Below are 15,921 nucleotides of genomic sequence, written 5' to 3' on the forward strand. Positions count from 1 at the left end.
CCTCTGTAGCAGCAGATAAGAAACCACACACATCTCAGTGAGGGGTGGGGGGAGATACTGAGCCTGCAAGTCTTTGCTGATCTCCATATCCTTGTTATTTCAAACGGAAATTAAAAAATGTTAATGTCCTGGCATATGATCAAGGCATAAGCTAGGGCATTGAACTTCTTCAGTATCTATATACTGACAGCAGTCCATGTTGCTGCATTTTGTTGCATGCCCCTGCTTCCTATGTAATAAACATTCTAGAAATGTTTATGCAATAAGAATACCAATTAGTTGCTTGGAATTTTTTGTAGAGTATTATGAGGTTAGTATCAGAAAAATCAGGGTTCTAAAGTGTGCGGGGAGCCTGTATGAATGTTGAAGTCTTCCCACTGCAGACATTCACCATCCGTACCGGGATGACAAAAAGACAAGTGAGAGAGAGGGATCAGAGCTAGTGCACTTGCCCACACTCTCAAGCTTAACATTTCCCTCAACAAGAATGCCTGACGATGGCCCCTGTGAAAGACTTCAGAGCTTATCTGGTTTGTAAGGAATAAATAATTCCTATCCAGAAAATCTAGATTGCAGCTTGATGCTATTCAAATAATCTATGATTTGGCATGTCTTTCAGCCTCTCTCATACTGTGTCCTTCTGAGGATGATGAAACAGCAGTTATGTACTGTCTGAAGGACATGCATTATTAACTGAAACCAAGTGAGGCAAAATTATTGTGCAGCTGCTTGAACAGCTACGAAGTATTTTGCTATTTGGCACCACTGTTAGCAAATGCAGGAAGATGCAGATTGTTTCTCATTTCATGTTGTGTGATAGATACTTTGGTAAAAGTTATCTTGGACAAGGATTGTGAGGCAAACAGTAATCTGCTAAAATGGTGTGACTGATCTAAATATAAGCAAACACACTTAAGTTGAAGAAAACTTGACCTTGAGACAGACTATATAGAGAGATTTATAAGTAAAAGGAAGTACAAACATGCAATAAAAGTTTAAAATGCCTCATAAGAAGGAAAAGAAATGAATAATGGAGAGGAGAGTAATTTATCTGATGCAATCTTGACCAGTGGGCAGGTGGAAAAGAAAAATCGGAGGAAGAAACTGAGGGACAGGAAACTGAAGGATCAGAACAAAATGTGAATAGGTTCAGATAGAAATTTCTAAGAAATTAATCCTAGAAGTATTACAAAATCACCTTTGAGGAAAACGTATTATAAAAATAAATTAAAAAATCTGTACATCAGAATGGGGGAAACAGAACTATTACATCTGCGCAGACTGAAAAGTTAAAAGGACTCAACCCGAGGAAAAGTGTATTAAATCTTCCTTAATTCCCAGAGAAAAAGTGAGCTTTAACTATTGAAAAGGAAAAAAAAAGACAATTTAAGTTTCAAGACACTAGTCCTCAGAGAGGACAAACACCAACAGGTCACTCACTAAAATTTGATAAAGAGATCTCAGGCAGGGGGATAATGTGCTGAGGGAAAGCCAAAGAATTAGGCTAGAAATGGGACAATACAAATAAACCTGTTAAAAACACTGAGAAAGCCAAGTTGTGTAAAATAACACTTGGAAATGATCCACAAATAGCAGAAATAACTGAGATAAAACGTATCTGAGGGAACACTTGAAAAAAAAATTAACAAGGCCTCAAATGAAGCCTACCATTTTCCTGAATGCTCAGGCCAAGTAGGCCTTCTTTTCTCACCATGGAAATTAAATTCCCTCAAAGAGAATGTAAACATGTTGCATCTAATACTTTAAAAAAATCTCAAATCTTAAATTAAAACAATTTGAACAGTATAATGAAAAGAAAAGAAACATTATCTGATGCAAAATTAGAAAATATCAGAAACATTGCAAAGGCTAATGACTGCAAAAAAAATTAGAGTTTAAAGAATGGAAGAAACGGCTTCATGTGTCTCTATCAAACAGTAGCGCTTCTGATGTCTAATAAAGAATATGAAGTTAATTTGGAAAAAAATTAAAATGCCACTACCACGGAGGATAATGCATTGAAGAACCTTGCAAGTAAAGGCTTGGGATAAAGCAAGAGTACTTAATAAAATCCCCAGAGTCAAAGATGTAGAAGAAGTCTTTAATAGGGTAGGAACTGATACGTACAATGGTTTCTTTTTCTATCATTTATTTATTTATTTATTTATTTATTTATTTATTTATTTATTTATTTATTTATTATTCATTCATTCATTCATTCATTCATTCATTCATTCATACATACATACATACATACATACATACATACATACATACATACATACATACCCCGCCTATCTGGTCGATATGACCTCTCTAGGTGGCTAGAGATTCAATCTCATACCAAGAGATTGAAAATATATACAGTATTAGTAGTGGTAGAATTGGCGAATAGATATTCAGAGGCAGTTAAAGACTGTTAAAAAATTTTGAAATATGTGCACATAAAAATAACATTCAAGGAAGAGTGTTTTTTTGGGGGCACAGTTCTTTAAGAAACATATTTACAGTGGGTAAAAGGGCCTTGTTCGGTAAAAAATGGGGTTGTTTCCTGAGTTTTAATAAAATGGATAAATCTAGCATTAGAGTTCAAATTATAGATAATATTGGAAAGGTTTTGGTGTCATAAACAAAAGCAGTTGTTTGCTGTGATTTGGCTCTATTGTGGGGATACAAAGTGAAATCAACTATAAAAGATGTGTGTGACAAATACATGGCTGATGAAAAACATAAAACAGCAGTTCACTGTTTATATAAGTATCAGTGAAGGATTGGAGCACTGTATTACAATGATGTGTTATGTGTTTGACCAGATGCATAGTGCAGACAGGAACTCTTCAAGCAGTGTGTCAAAATTGCTAGGGGCTGAAATTAAAGACCGTTTTATGATAAGTCAATCCAGAGAAAGACATGAATGTTAGGTTCTACTTGCTGGGTTTAAAAATTGGCAAGGACCGAAAACATGCCTAACAAAAGCAAGGTCCTGATTTGCAAAGTTGTTATAGAAGAGAGCTTTTCAAATCAATGATATGAAGCAAAGATTATAATTGCACTTTCAAGTACATCAAACTATAATCTTACACCTAGTTGATGAAATACTGGACGAGTTAGGCTTTTGGCTATGGAGCCAAAGGCAGGGAGTTCAGTTCCGTGCTGTGCATCCTAGAAAAGCCGGCCTGCATATCCTTGGGCAAGCTGCCCTGTCCCAGGGTGCCCTCAGAAGAAGGGAATGGTAAATCACTTCTGAGTACTCTCTCTACCTAGAAAACTCTGCAACAGTTTTAACCAAATACCTATCTGTCAAATATTGGTGCAGTGTGTATGTTGTTCCTAATATTGCCGGATATTTTTGTAGCTCTAATGGTGCAATTTCTGAGAACTGCAACTGCTTATAGTACTGTGTGAAGTTTCTTGATATTGTTCCCAAAGCCCCAATGACTACGGGGATCACTAAAGTGTGTTTCTTCCAGAGGTGAGAAGTTTCGATTGCCAGGTCACTGTACTTTCTTAATTTTTCCAATTCTTTATTTTCAACTCTGGCATCCCCTGGAATTGCAATGTCAATGATCTGGACCTTTCTCCATTCTATTACTATGTCTGGTGTATTATGGTCAAGGTGTCTTATCTGTTTGGATCCAGAAATCCCACAAGATTTTGACTTCCTTATTTTCTGACACCTTCTCTACTTGATATTCCCACAGGTTTTTGGAGGCTGGCAAGTTATATTTTTTGCTTCATCATCATTGTTATTTATAGATGAACCCTACAGATCTTCCTTAGATGTAAGACATGCTTCAGCAGCCTTAGAAATTCCAGAGGGCTGTAGTGAAGCAGAAAACGTCTCCTGTTGACAAGTCCATATCAGAAACGTAATAATCGCATTGGCAATTATTACAGCATGGTTGTTGTGGGTTTTTTGGGCTTCTTGGCCGTGTTCTGAAGGTGGTTTTTCCTAACGTTTCGCCACTCTCTGTGGCCGGCATCTTCAGAGGACAGCAAACTGTGCTCTGGTGTAGTTTGGCTAGGGCATGGAGTATTTATGGCTGTGAGTTGGGATGATTAGTGTGTATTGTTGTGGTTGTATTGTTTTCTGTGGATGGGTGATTAGTGTGTTTTGTTGTGGGTGTATTGTTGTGATAAGGAGATTATCTGTCACTGTGGTTGATGGTAGTGATCCCCTTGACCTTGTGGTTGGGTAGAGTTCGTGACCTTTTGCATGCTGTATTTTTGAGAGCTGGGAGCCAAGTTTTGTTGAGTTTCAAACTTTCCTCTTTTTTGTTGAAGTTTTTCTGGTCCTTGTGGATTTCAATGGCTTCCCTGTGCAGTCTGACATAATGATTGCTGGTGTTATCCAGTATTTCAGTATTTTGAAATAGAATTTCATGTCCAGTTTGTTTTAGGGCATGCTCAGCTACTGCAGATTTTTCTGGTTGTTTTAGTCTGCAGTGTGATGTTCTTTGATTCTGGTGTGGATGCTTTGTTTTGTGGTTCCAATGTGGTTGGGTAGTTCGTGACCTTTTGAGAGCTGGGAGCCAAGTTTTGTTGAGTTTCAAACTTTCCTCTTTTTGTTGAAGTTTTTCTGGTGCTTGAGGATTTCAATGGCCCCCTCACCACTGCAGGAGTATACCGGATACCTTGCAGTTGTGGCCAGGTATACATTTGTTTGTGCATTAATTTCATACACAGAGAGTAAGTCTTAATGCACAAGACAAAATATATACACCATAGACACATTCATTATGCAGTGAGATGGCACAAAAAGACCTTAAATGTGAATACTACAAAAATCCTTAGGTGCACTTACCTGCAGTTTCTCAGGGCTTTTTATGAAGAGGCTGCCAGATTTCCAAAATTCACACATTTTTATGAGCAAACAAAAAAGGCAAACCTATTTTGATGGTGGCTGGCACAACTTTTAGTTCAAATCAGAATGCATTAAATCAGGCCCTCAAGTAAATAGGGTGGTGGTCTTCATGCTGGGCAAACCAAAATTTCAAATCTGGATATACACAAAACAATCAGAAGCCCAGAACCATGTATCAAACTGAAACAGGTCATTCCCTTATCACCATTAATGTGAGTGAAACTGGCTTTTCTACACTTTATAGATACTACTTCTAAAGAGCAGTTGTGCATAAACGTGGACAGTGAACATTTTGAAATTCAGTAAACTCTTAAAAAGCCTATAATCATCAATAGAAACAGAGCCAGACATGGTAGACTGATTTAAGGAAGAGATACTCTCTGAAGGACTGGACTATTAAATTAACCCAAAACCGAGATGATGCTGCCACCTGCTGACCATCTATCAGGGTAGCTCTGAACTTCCACCCAAGGAGAGGGAGGATAAATAAGGCACCCTGCTCTCAGATTGCTTGCTCTAAGGTTTCTTAAAGTAAGTAATAATTTGTGGGACTGGCCACGATTCCTCTGCTGGTGAGAGTGGGCTTTCCACCTCCCTGAGAGTCAAGGTGAGATTCCCAAAGCACAGTTTACCTCTGGACTGGGGTGGTGGCAGCGCAGAAACAGATGACACCTCAGAAGCCACACCCTGGGTGGGGATTTAAGGAGGAGAGGGGGACCAGGGGAACTGCTAGGCTGATGCCGCAGATTGGCAGGTGTTTGAGCCCAAGAGGTGTTGGCATTACCAGAGTGCTTGGTGGCCAACAGAAACCATCCATTGTCAGGAGCCAGACACTGGGCAATGGGAGGAGTTCCTGATGCCGCCCAAGGAAGCAGCTCAAGTACACTGAGATGAGACAAGACAAGGCTAGGCTAAAACACTGGAACCAGTAGTGAGTGCACCACTGGAAGAGGAAGCAGTAGGAGCAATCAACCTCACAGCAAGGACCTCCCAGTCAGCATACCTGATGCCAGTCAGTCGCCCTTCCTCCTATATCACCTCCCTCCACACCTTGTTACTCTGGCAGGCCCAGCCATGTCAAGATAAACTTTGGCCATGCCTCCAAGGAGGAGTATCATACTTATGGAGTGGCTGCTACCAGCAATGGCTAGAGAGGGGTAGCTGCCACGTTGCTTCATGGCCAGTTAAGTGCCTGGATCCAGCAGCCAAGTTGTGGCATTCTGTGTCTAGCCTGCCAGTGAGAACTGGTAGATAATGTAGGGCTCTGCTACCCCCAGTAAAAGACTGTTGTGAGGTTGTTCTCTGTGTTTTGGACCATGTGGGAGTGAAATTAGCTCCCTGGCATCCTAAAAGCTTATAAGTTTACTATTGAGTCACATTTTCTTATTAAGTTGTGTTTCTCCAATAAAAGAGCTTGTTCCTGTAAGTACTTGTCATGTCATGATGAATGGGCACATAGCGGGCACTCACACAAATAAGTAAAAACTGCCTGTATGTAGAGCATTGTATTATTTTCTTGCCTGACAGAGAAGGATCCTCTCTCCTAATCAGAGGATCATGCTTTGCCTTTCTTCTGCTATAAGAGTTGAACAATTGTGACTTAGTAGAACGGACATACAAATCTCATTGATAAACATCCTCTGATGTGCTTATATCTCAAAGTATGGCTGAGCAAAGAATATGAGCACTGCAGAGATATGTAAGGAAAAGTGAAATGGACGCGGAATATAACTGACTGGGTGCACCACTGTGCTTATTTGTAACAAAACGGGGAAGCATTGTAGAAATGTCCATAATTTAGCCAAGTGCTTATGTTGCTTATTCATCACATTTTACATGTGCTAGGAATATGGTCAAATTTGTGATTGGTTAACTATGGTGCACAGACAGAGTATCCCAATGTGATTTCCTGAGTTACCTGTAAACCACTACATGGTATTCTTCCCCCAGCATTTAATGAAGCCACACACCTGTAACTACAGAGTTAACTAAAAAAACTACAGATTTATCATAAAAAGGTTGATGTTTGCTCTGAATTATTATTGTAATGTAGCTATATTTTGCTATTAAGGGGGAAAAAGAATGAATTATAAGTAACTAGTTACTTGGAAGCAGTGCCAGAAATGCATATAACTATACTGTAGATCAGAAGACTAGACACAGCCAAAGACAGGCATCCAGCCAAGTGTGAGATCAACATTTATTTGCTGTGGTTGCTGTGTGCTAGATCACAAGTTTGTGGCAAAACAAAACAAAAACCCTGGAAAAAGGACTCAAAACAAAACTGTAACCAAACCAATTGACCCAGAGAAACTTCCACCCCTCCTCCCACATTCCCCTTGTGCCCCAGCCACATTTCAGAATCCTGTTAAGTTTCACAAAAACAATCATCTTATTTAAAACAAATACAAAATAATCTAAAAGGGGGGAAAACTCTATACAGAAAGTATATACATCTCCGATAAATAGACTAATACTGAGGTGGAGAACTGGAGCTGGCCAAGGAGCATGATGAATTCATCGACAAGGGAAGGCAGCCTTCTTATGCCACCCCCATCTCCATGTTTCAAATATAAGCCATCATGCCCCATCATATGGACCCCTGCCCCCTCCCTCCGTGGGCTCCCAATAATTACCTAGCCAACAACCACCTGTCCTTGTGCTTCTACTACCTCCCACTGGTCTAGGGTGGACTTCATTTCAGGTCACCCAACTCCACTCCTACTGAAAAGTGCAAGTGAAACAGGACAGATGAAGTTAGAAAACTCCAGTGCCAGTTCTTCAACACTTCTTTCTGCCATGACTGCTTCATGCCTTTTCTTTTCTGTTCCTCAGCAACACATGAGCTTAAACTGAGGCTGGAAAAATGCAGATCCTATCTATTGAAGGGACAGGATCATGCTCAACTGGGATCAGTCCAGCAATTGTTGACAAAAGCAGCCTATAATGTGTCAACAATGGTTAATGCCTCCTCCATACGCACAACTGCATGCACATCCATATTGCCTTCTCAGGATGGTTGGATGGCCAAACTGAGCCCAGCTGATCTCATTTTGACATAGCATCAGAGACAGCTTAAAGAGATGCCCTCTAGAACGAAGGCAATTGAAATTCTGGAAGCAGCAGCCTTACATTATTCATCCATGCTGGCTGTTGGGGCCAATTCCCTTGCTTGCTTATTTCCAACATGGTTAATAAAATTTCTTGTTGAAGACAACCCCAGAAATTAAATGTAACAGAGTGCACAATACAATTGCTTTAAGAAAGGAAGCCTTCAGGCTTGCACAACCAAGGAATAAGGAATCACAGCAACCCGAGTGCCATGGAAACCTTTATGTTTCAATGCTAGAAAGTCTTACCCTTCACCCTATTGCAGACTGATCTCTGCCTTTGGCAGTCTGTGGTTTATCCTTGGTTCTGGGACTGTCAGGCTGTCAACATGAAGCCTGGTGCAATTCACTCTTTCCAATGACAGCTTGAATAGATTTATGCCCATCTGGCTATGGTAGTAGGAAAGATCCTAACCACATTTTCTCCCTGCCCCCTGGGCTACCAAAGACACAACTGGCTTCAAGCTGCCCAGCTGAGGGGCTGGCAGGGAGATGGCATTCTTGCAAATAAAGTCTTTAGGAGTTGGTGCCTGCCAATGGCATATCTCCCCCTTCCACCAACTCTTCCTGCCCTCAAACCAGAAAAGATTAGCAAAAGCTGAAGCTAGTCCCCTCAGGGTAGCAATACAGAGCAGGCGGTTCCATGTAGTCTCTGGTTCCTCTGTACCAGAGGGCTGAAAAACATCCCCTGTCAACATCATGGCTGCATAAAACAAGCAGGTGCCTAATGCCTCTTGGTGGAGGAAACCTTCTTCTTTCGGGCTGCAAGCATCTCATAGAATGGGTCCCGGCTAATGGCAGCTCTGACGTGGGAGAGGAAAGAGAGAGAGAAAGGAAGAAGCATTAGGGGGAATCCCAGATTGATCAGAAATGTTTCCCAACCGCTACTAAAATTAAAGAAGCCAGGAGAACTAACCTTTTTTAAAGGTTATAGTGGGCATAATTTAGCTAAAAATGGGGGGGGGGGCGCACGCAAGGGAATTGTGAGTGAAGATTGTAATGTTCCCTAAGGATTGCCCAACTTCCTTCCTCAGTCCCTCAATATCAATGGCAAAGAGCAACACAGGAGGCCAACTACTTCTGGAACCTATTCTGAGTTTCTGTCTCTCCATCCCCATAGATCCACCAATCTTACCCATCACAGATCTATGAGTCAGAAAGGGAAGCACAGGAATTCATTCACCTCCTGCTTTTCCAGAAAGGTGGTTCGTTACTTGCTGCTAGCCAAATGTCTAGAAATTCCTTGGGCATCTTCACTTTACTTCTGCCCCTAACTTGTTTCCCTTTCTCCTCTTCCTGCTCACTTACTTGATGCACTTGATCCACTCCTCCTTCTCTTCTGGGGTGGGTGCAGAGATGCGGTAAACAGTGTGGTTCCCTTCTACCACCCGCCCATCTGCCTCAGTCTTACAGGCCTTGATCACCTGGTCTTTGTTGTCAGGGATATACAGCTCAAAACAATTCTGCAAGAAGAGTGGATCAAAGAGAACTGGTGAACACCACAACTTCAAAATGATACCCATTCCCTAAGAGTCCCTCCCATATGGGAAACCAGAATGCCTTTCATTAATAATAATAATCATACCACAAAACCAATCCCACGATCTGATTAATTTGAATTGGGAAGCCATGATTAGCTTCAGAACAGGTCATGATATTAAAACATAGTTTGCATTGGTTTGATATGTTGGCTTGTTCTGGGTAGCTGCATGTTGGTTGTCTGACAGGTACATCATCTGTGAGCCAAAGCAGGTTCCACAATTTCCCATCTTTGTGCAGTCATGTAGAAGCAACAGGATTCTGGCCATAGATGCTGATAACATTTATTTCTGTTCAGATGCTATAGTTTCCCAGCATGTGGAGGTCTCTACAAGCCAGTATATTTTCTAGATTCTGTGCTGTGTAAGCAAAGAAAATAATATACCATGCAAAATGCAGTGCTATCCTGAGAAAGGCAGCAATTGCTTCCACGAATGAAGTTCCTTGCCTTTAGAGTAGCAAAGACAGAATTGGAAAGGGCTATTTGGGTCTACCTGTGCAGAGTTCTTGCTGCTCACTGCTTACAGTGTATCCTTGCCTAGCTTTTCTTTTTCCCCATGACTATCAAAAGCAGAACAAGTTCTGCACTGTGAGCAAACCTGCACAATACAGCTCTTCTTGGTACTAGGTTTGGGTTCTTTTCCCCCCACCCCTTTCTTTTACAGCATTAAAAGATACAACACTTTCTTCTCAGCTCACCAAGCTAGAAGCTCTGGAAGCAGCACTTGCTTACCGGTTTCTTAGAATCCTCCACCTCACGGATACTCAGGTTCTCCAGTGGAATGATGCCTCGTGGTTCCTTGTCCTGAAAGAAAAATGCTTGTGAATGCAGCAGTGATAAGCTTGTGCATTCTGAGAAATGCCACATGTTTCTCCATCCCAAAAATGAACAATGAAATGGCTTCCCTTCTCAGTAAAATTAGTCTCTAATGCTAATCTATTACAGCGCACAGTAGATCTACTGCAGGAAGGAGCACTATACTATAGCATAATGAATAGTATCAGTTTCATGTTTAAGTCTGCTGTGCCTCCTTATGGCTAGAATCTTCCATTCTAGCCATAAGGAGGCACACATTCCTATCCAAATAATTCAACTTCTAAGCTCTTATGTAAAAGTAAAATTACATGCCCTACTCCCGTCTTTCAAAGGAGCATGGCAGCAACCCTGTCAGGTAACTGCATATATCTGCAGCATAACTTGAGCCCCTTGAGCCACTCACCGTGGTGTACTCAAAGTAGTAAAGGCAGTTGTCTGTCAAGATGAACCAGCGCCGTTTCCATGTCTTCACCCGGCCACCTGCACAACGAAGAAGCAAGCTTGACAACGCTTGCCCAAGGCAAAGGGTGGATGCTGGGCACAAGAGCAGCTAAGGCAGAGGCAGAGCTTAGAGGCTATGGGCACGGACAGACAGTATCAGAGCAAGTGGTGTGAACAGCGCAAGCAAAGCCAGCCCCACACCACAGCAGCGGGTGGCTACATGACAAGAAAAAAAAAGCTGTTGGGGGGGAGTGGTGGTGGCCACAGGGGAAGTGCCCTACAGTGTACCATCAAGCAGATGCTGATTTGTCATGCACATCAGTCCTGGGGAAGAGGTACTGTTTTCCCACTGATGCCAAGATATGCTTAGGGCAACCATGTCCAAAGCCTGCAACAGAACCAGCACTGAAAACAATACGATCCCCAGAGAAACCTGCTTGTATGAGGCTGCCCTCTAACCTGGCATCCTACCTATTTTATAGGAAATGGGACAGAACGGTGGGATTCACAATGCAACCAAGGGTTTCCCTGGCAGAGGGGCGGCTAGTTATTATAAAGCAGATCTCCCACCCTGTGATGTGAAGGAACCCATCTTTTTGGTCCCAGGTTATGGTCACTGCAAGTTTTCTGTTCTGCCCTAACACACACTATTCTAGGCACCTACAAGAACAGTTCACTAATATCCTTCAGATTAAAAGGGATAAATATTGATGCAGCAAGTATCTCATCCTGTCCTAGGGTGGTTTTAAAAATTTGGCCTCTAGACATGGGAAGGCTGAGCTGAAATCCACATGAGAAAAAAAAAGTGAGCCACATGGTGTGCTATGCAGGTATGACTTGCCCTCCCCAAACCGGTATTTACCCACAAACCCCATCATCCCTAGGCAGCATAGCCATGATGGCTGGGGGATAAGAGTTGTAGTCCAAACCGGGGGACTGGGGGGGGGGGAACCAGGCTGGGAAAAAGTGGCCTAGCTGAACATATTCTTCTCAGATGTTTTGCTAATCCAGCTCTAATAATGATGGCAGGAATGGTGAGATTTGGCTTGGAACTGGAATCCATTGAGCAATATCTCTGCCTTCTGAAATGTAAAGACAAGCCACACCTCACCACCATTCTCAAGATGATGCTGAATTCTATGTCCAGCTACAGCTGAGAATGTTATCAGAACATTCACAGGCTGGTCAGATTCAAGTTCTGGGACTTTGGTATGGTGAACACTTTGGACGAAGTGGCAAAGATACTGAAGGGCCCTCACTCCAGAAACTTTCCGGTAAGAGATCATAAGACGGTGCCTTCCAAGTTAACATCTGTTTCCACTCAGGTCCTGATTTTAAGAAGGGAACAAAAAGACATCTTCTTAGACTACCATATGTCTACCTTGCCCTGCTTGTTTTTTTACTGTGTTATTTGTTGTTTTTAATGGTTTTAATATATTGAAACCATTTGAATAGTTTCACAGTGAAATGGGTTTAGTTGACATAATTTTAGATAAATATGCTAAATATTTAGCTAAAATAATTTAGCTAAATATTTAGCACATTTATCTCAAAATTCAGATCATTTAAATATATTAAAACCATTAAAAACAACACAGTAAAAAAATATTTTAGCTAAATATTTATTTGCTTTTATTCTTTTAAGAAGTTTGTGAGCCACCTTGAGCATTGTTTTAGTGGAAAGGAAAGGTATAGATGTAATAAATAATGAATACAACTCATATATGGTTCTGAATACTGTAACAAGTCTACAGAGACTCACCGAAACGATCAAGAGCCAAAGCTGCCTAACCCCACCCACCAAAAAGCAAAACACCACAGCCGACACAGCCAACTCTAGCTGTCCCATCCCAAGCAAAGGCTGCAACACAGTGCATCATACATACAGATAGATGGCTGTGAATTAGAGAGGCAGGAGGTACAGGGCAGGCAGGCATTGAAAAGATCATGGAGGGGGTGGTAGCAGGGAGACAGCAACAGCACTGAGGCACTTCTGTCCGCATTAACTGGTCCCTCAAACCCAGCAGAGGCAAGAAGAGCCAAAAGCAAAGAGGCAGCCATCTCAAAGCCCTACCCGGGGAGGCCCTGACAACCACATACAGGCACACACAACAATAAGGCCTCGTTCAGCAACACAAGAACACAAAAATGAAACAGCCCAAAAACAAAAACAAAGAAAAGAAAAAAAGGGGGGGGGGGAGGAAAAAAAAAGAAAAAGCCAGAGCCTCCATATAGTGTCTGCTACAGTCCCCAGGGAACACAGAAATCCCCACTAATTGCCAGTCCCTGATATTGTGGGATTGCTCACATTAATATAAGCTAAATGAGTTGGCTACCTGACTGCAGAGCAAGAGGCTGAGAGTTTGACTGCCCACTGGGTCTCTCTCAGGAAATGAACCAACCTGTGTAGTTTTGGGTAAGTACTCTATACTTAGAACACCCTGGAAAGGATCACTAATAAGTCAGACTTTGACTTGGCAGTATGTAAAAAAGTATTATAATGTAACAACTTTCTCTAAAGAGTTGCTCCTGAGAACAGAACAGGTTGTAGTACTGAGCAACATAGCTCAAGCCCCCAAATTCAGTCTCAGAAATTGCCAGAGAGGAGGATTATGGAAGCAGGTGACCACACTCAGAGAAGTGACTTGTTGTGGACTTCAGCTCCCAGAATCTCCTGATTAGCCATGCTGGATGGGAGAGTCTGGGAGCTTTACTTCCCAAAATGAAACTTTACCAAACCTGGCAAGGGACCTGAAACACCTCTGCTCAACATCTTGGAACTTGCTACCACTCAGGGGAAGACAACACATAGCTAGAAAGCCAAATACCCTGACTGACCTGGTCAGAGATGAATTCCTATGTTACTACCAGAGGAGTACACAATGGAACAGATCATAGGAAGCCCTACGCCAGCCCACCTTTTAATGAAAGGCCCACGCAGGCTTCATCAGAGACATTGATGGAATTTTACTCACCAAGGTATTTTGATTCTAAAAATCAAAATGTTAAACAGAGATCCTGAACAATCAAGGGCTCACACTTGGAATTGCTGCCCCCAATTAAGAGTTCTGAAGAAGAATGTGAATATGGATTTGTGTTACTTCATCATACAGCTTTATGAAGAAATCCCTAAGGGAGGTTGTCAATCTCGAATAACTTCATTTTGGATCTTTCAGAATATGAAAACAAGCTTGAGGGACCAGGGTGTCATTAGAGAGATATAAAATATTAGGTCCTAGTCTCTTTTTTTTAAGTAATTGGCTACCAAATATTCAAGGTGGCCTCTTAGTGTGGAATGTTTCAGTTTGCTGTCAGACTTAAAAATGGAGAGAGTGGTCCCAGCTATGTGTTTGGAACCCTTAGCTGTTTCCTCCTCAGCTGTTAAAACCATGAAAACCACATGTGAGAATATACAAGATTGCAATCACCATATATTTGCAGAGGCCAAAAATCTCCAGGAGAGAAAAGGCACAGCTTTTCTTGCTTGCTTGCTCCTTCGCTCTTTCTTTCTTTCTTTCTTTCTTTCTTTCTTCTGATTAAATATTTATTCTAAGTTTGTCTGAATACTGAAATACTCTTGAAAATACAGTATATAGCTACAGCCTATACTAACACAACACAAGTTTAAAAGCTGTTATTTTGCCTTATTTTAGTAAATGGTGTTCACAGAATTATATAGATGACTAGAACCAATTTGGAACATCAATAGGAAAGATCCTGTCCCAACCATAACTCCTTATTAAATGGAAGGGGTGACCTAGGTCATAGGATTCTCACAGAAACGACTAAAGCTGGACTACAAGAGTTTTTATATAAATGGTTTGGGGAGAAACGTCACTATGACACAATGAAGACCTTAACAGCTCAGGCTGGTTGAACTCTTTGACCGGATGCCACCTGCTGGAATCCACCTCACACATAAACATGTCTCCTCCCTTCACCAACCAGGTCCACAATGTTATACGACCATGCATCAGTTTAAAAGGGATTAATGAGGTATTAGTCCATGTTATATAAACAGCATCTTTTTTCTGCTGGCTTGAAATTCTGAAGGCCTTTCCAAATGAAGGTCTTAGGTTAATTACTGGGCTTCTGTGTTTTAAAGCAGCACGCTTTGCTTTAAGCAGCACGCTTTGCTTTAAACTTATTCTCTTTGTACACTAGTTCAGGATTTATCTAATTCTTTTTATGAAAAGTGATTCAGAATTTAACAGAAATACGGTAAGGTCCTTCACTACAAAGGTAATGCTGCTCCCTCTTAGATCCAAATTTCCTTTTTTCTATCTAACGGTACAGGTTGAGGCTAACCTTGCAGCTAGGGGTACCTAATGGTTAGAGCACAGAACTGAGAGGCACTCACTTAGTGATGAGGATATATCTATATCTCTATCGATCAATCAATAAAGATAGAGATATAGATCTCTCTCACACACAATGAACATTGGGAGGAGGCTTGAGGTGTGCCTTGCATGGGCACTATCCAGTTAAGTACTCATTCTGCTTGGACAGCCAAGCGGTCCCCTGCCCTTCCAGCAGAACACCTTTGATTGTTGTGCTTGCTGTGGAAAAGAATTACAAGTGACCAGCTGCTGGATGCAAGACTAGCAAATAGCTGTCCCTCACCATCAACAAAAACAGGCAAAATCATCTAGCTGCTTCAACAATACATGTGCAACCAAGGTATCAGGATTATAGCATCTGGAAAGGACCTTTTGGATCAACAATGCAGACATTTCGAGGCACCACATATCCAGTGCAGCACTTACTAGAAACAGCAAATAAAACCTCTACCTTCTCTGCATTCAAAAGTAAATTGACCCCTGACAGCTAGTTGCTGCAAGAACAGCTGCCTCTTTCCAGCATAATTATGAGCCCTATTTCCTTCTTCTCCAGCTTAAATCAAAGTCTGAACCTAGATTCAATGAGTGTGAAAGCCTCCCCCAAGGAATGTGCCCCCAAAGATCGTTCTGCCTTTTAAAAACTGGGATGTGGACAAAGCTGGGGATAGAGCAGCTGCTAGATTCAAGCATGGCTCAAGGAGCTTCTTGTGCTTTCTGCTGTGTGCCAAGCAGAACACAGGTGACCCCAAAAACCCTCCCCTGCCCCACCCCACCACCCCAGCTCTCACCAAGTTCCCCAGGGACTGTGCA

General features: G+C 41.7%; 1 protein-coding gene across 7 annotated transcripts in view; it reads right to left on the reverse strand.

Moving 5' to 3' along the window:
• Positions 1–7,040: 7,040 nt before the first annotated feature.
• The window catches only part of CYTH1 (cytohesin 1), a 62,822-nt gene continuing 53,941 nt past the window's right edge, over positions 7,041–15,921 (reverse strand). For 5 of the 7 annotated variants that reach the window (XM_078384265.1, XM_020814000.3, XM_078384266.1 and 2 more), the window contains 4 exons: positions 10,734–10,810; positions 10,247–10,318; positions 9,283–9,437; positions 7,041–8,777 (listed from right to left, as the gene is read on the reverse strand). In XM_078384265.1, coding sequence (XP_078240391.1) covers positions 8,699–8,777; positions 9,283–9,437; positions 10,247–10,318; positions 10,734–10,810 — 383 coding nt within the window. In that variant the 3' untranslated portion in view covers positions 7,041–8,698. Of the gene's footprint in view, positions 8,778–9,282; positions 9,438–10,246; positions 10,319–10,733; positions 10,813–15,921 lie in introns of all 7 variants that reach the window. The other 2 variants (XM_078384269.1, XM_078384268.1) reach the window with 1 other exon arrangement.

The sequence above is a fragment of the Pogona vitticeps genome, chromosome 2 (genome assembly GCF_051106095.1).
Source record: "Pogona vitticeps strain Pit_001003342236 chromosome 2, PviZW2.1, whole genome shotgun sequence".
In the NCBI taxonomy this organism is placed as follows: Eukaryota; Metazoa; Chordata; class Lepidosauria; order Squamata; family Agamidae; genus Pogona; species Pogona vitticeps.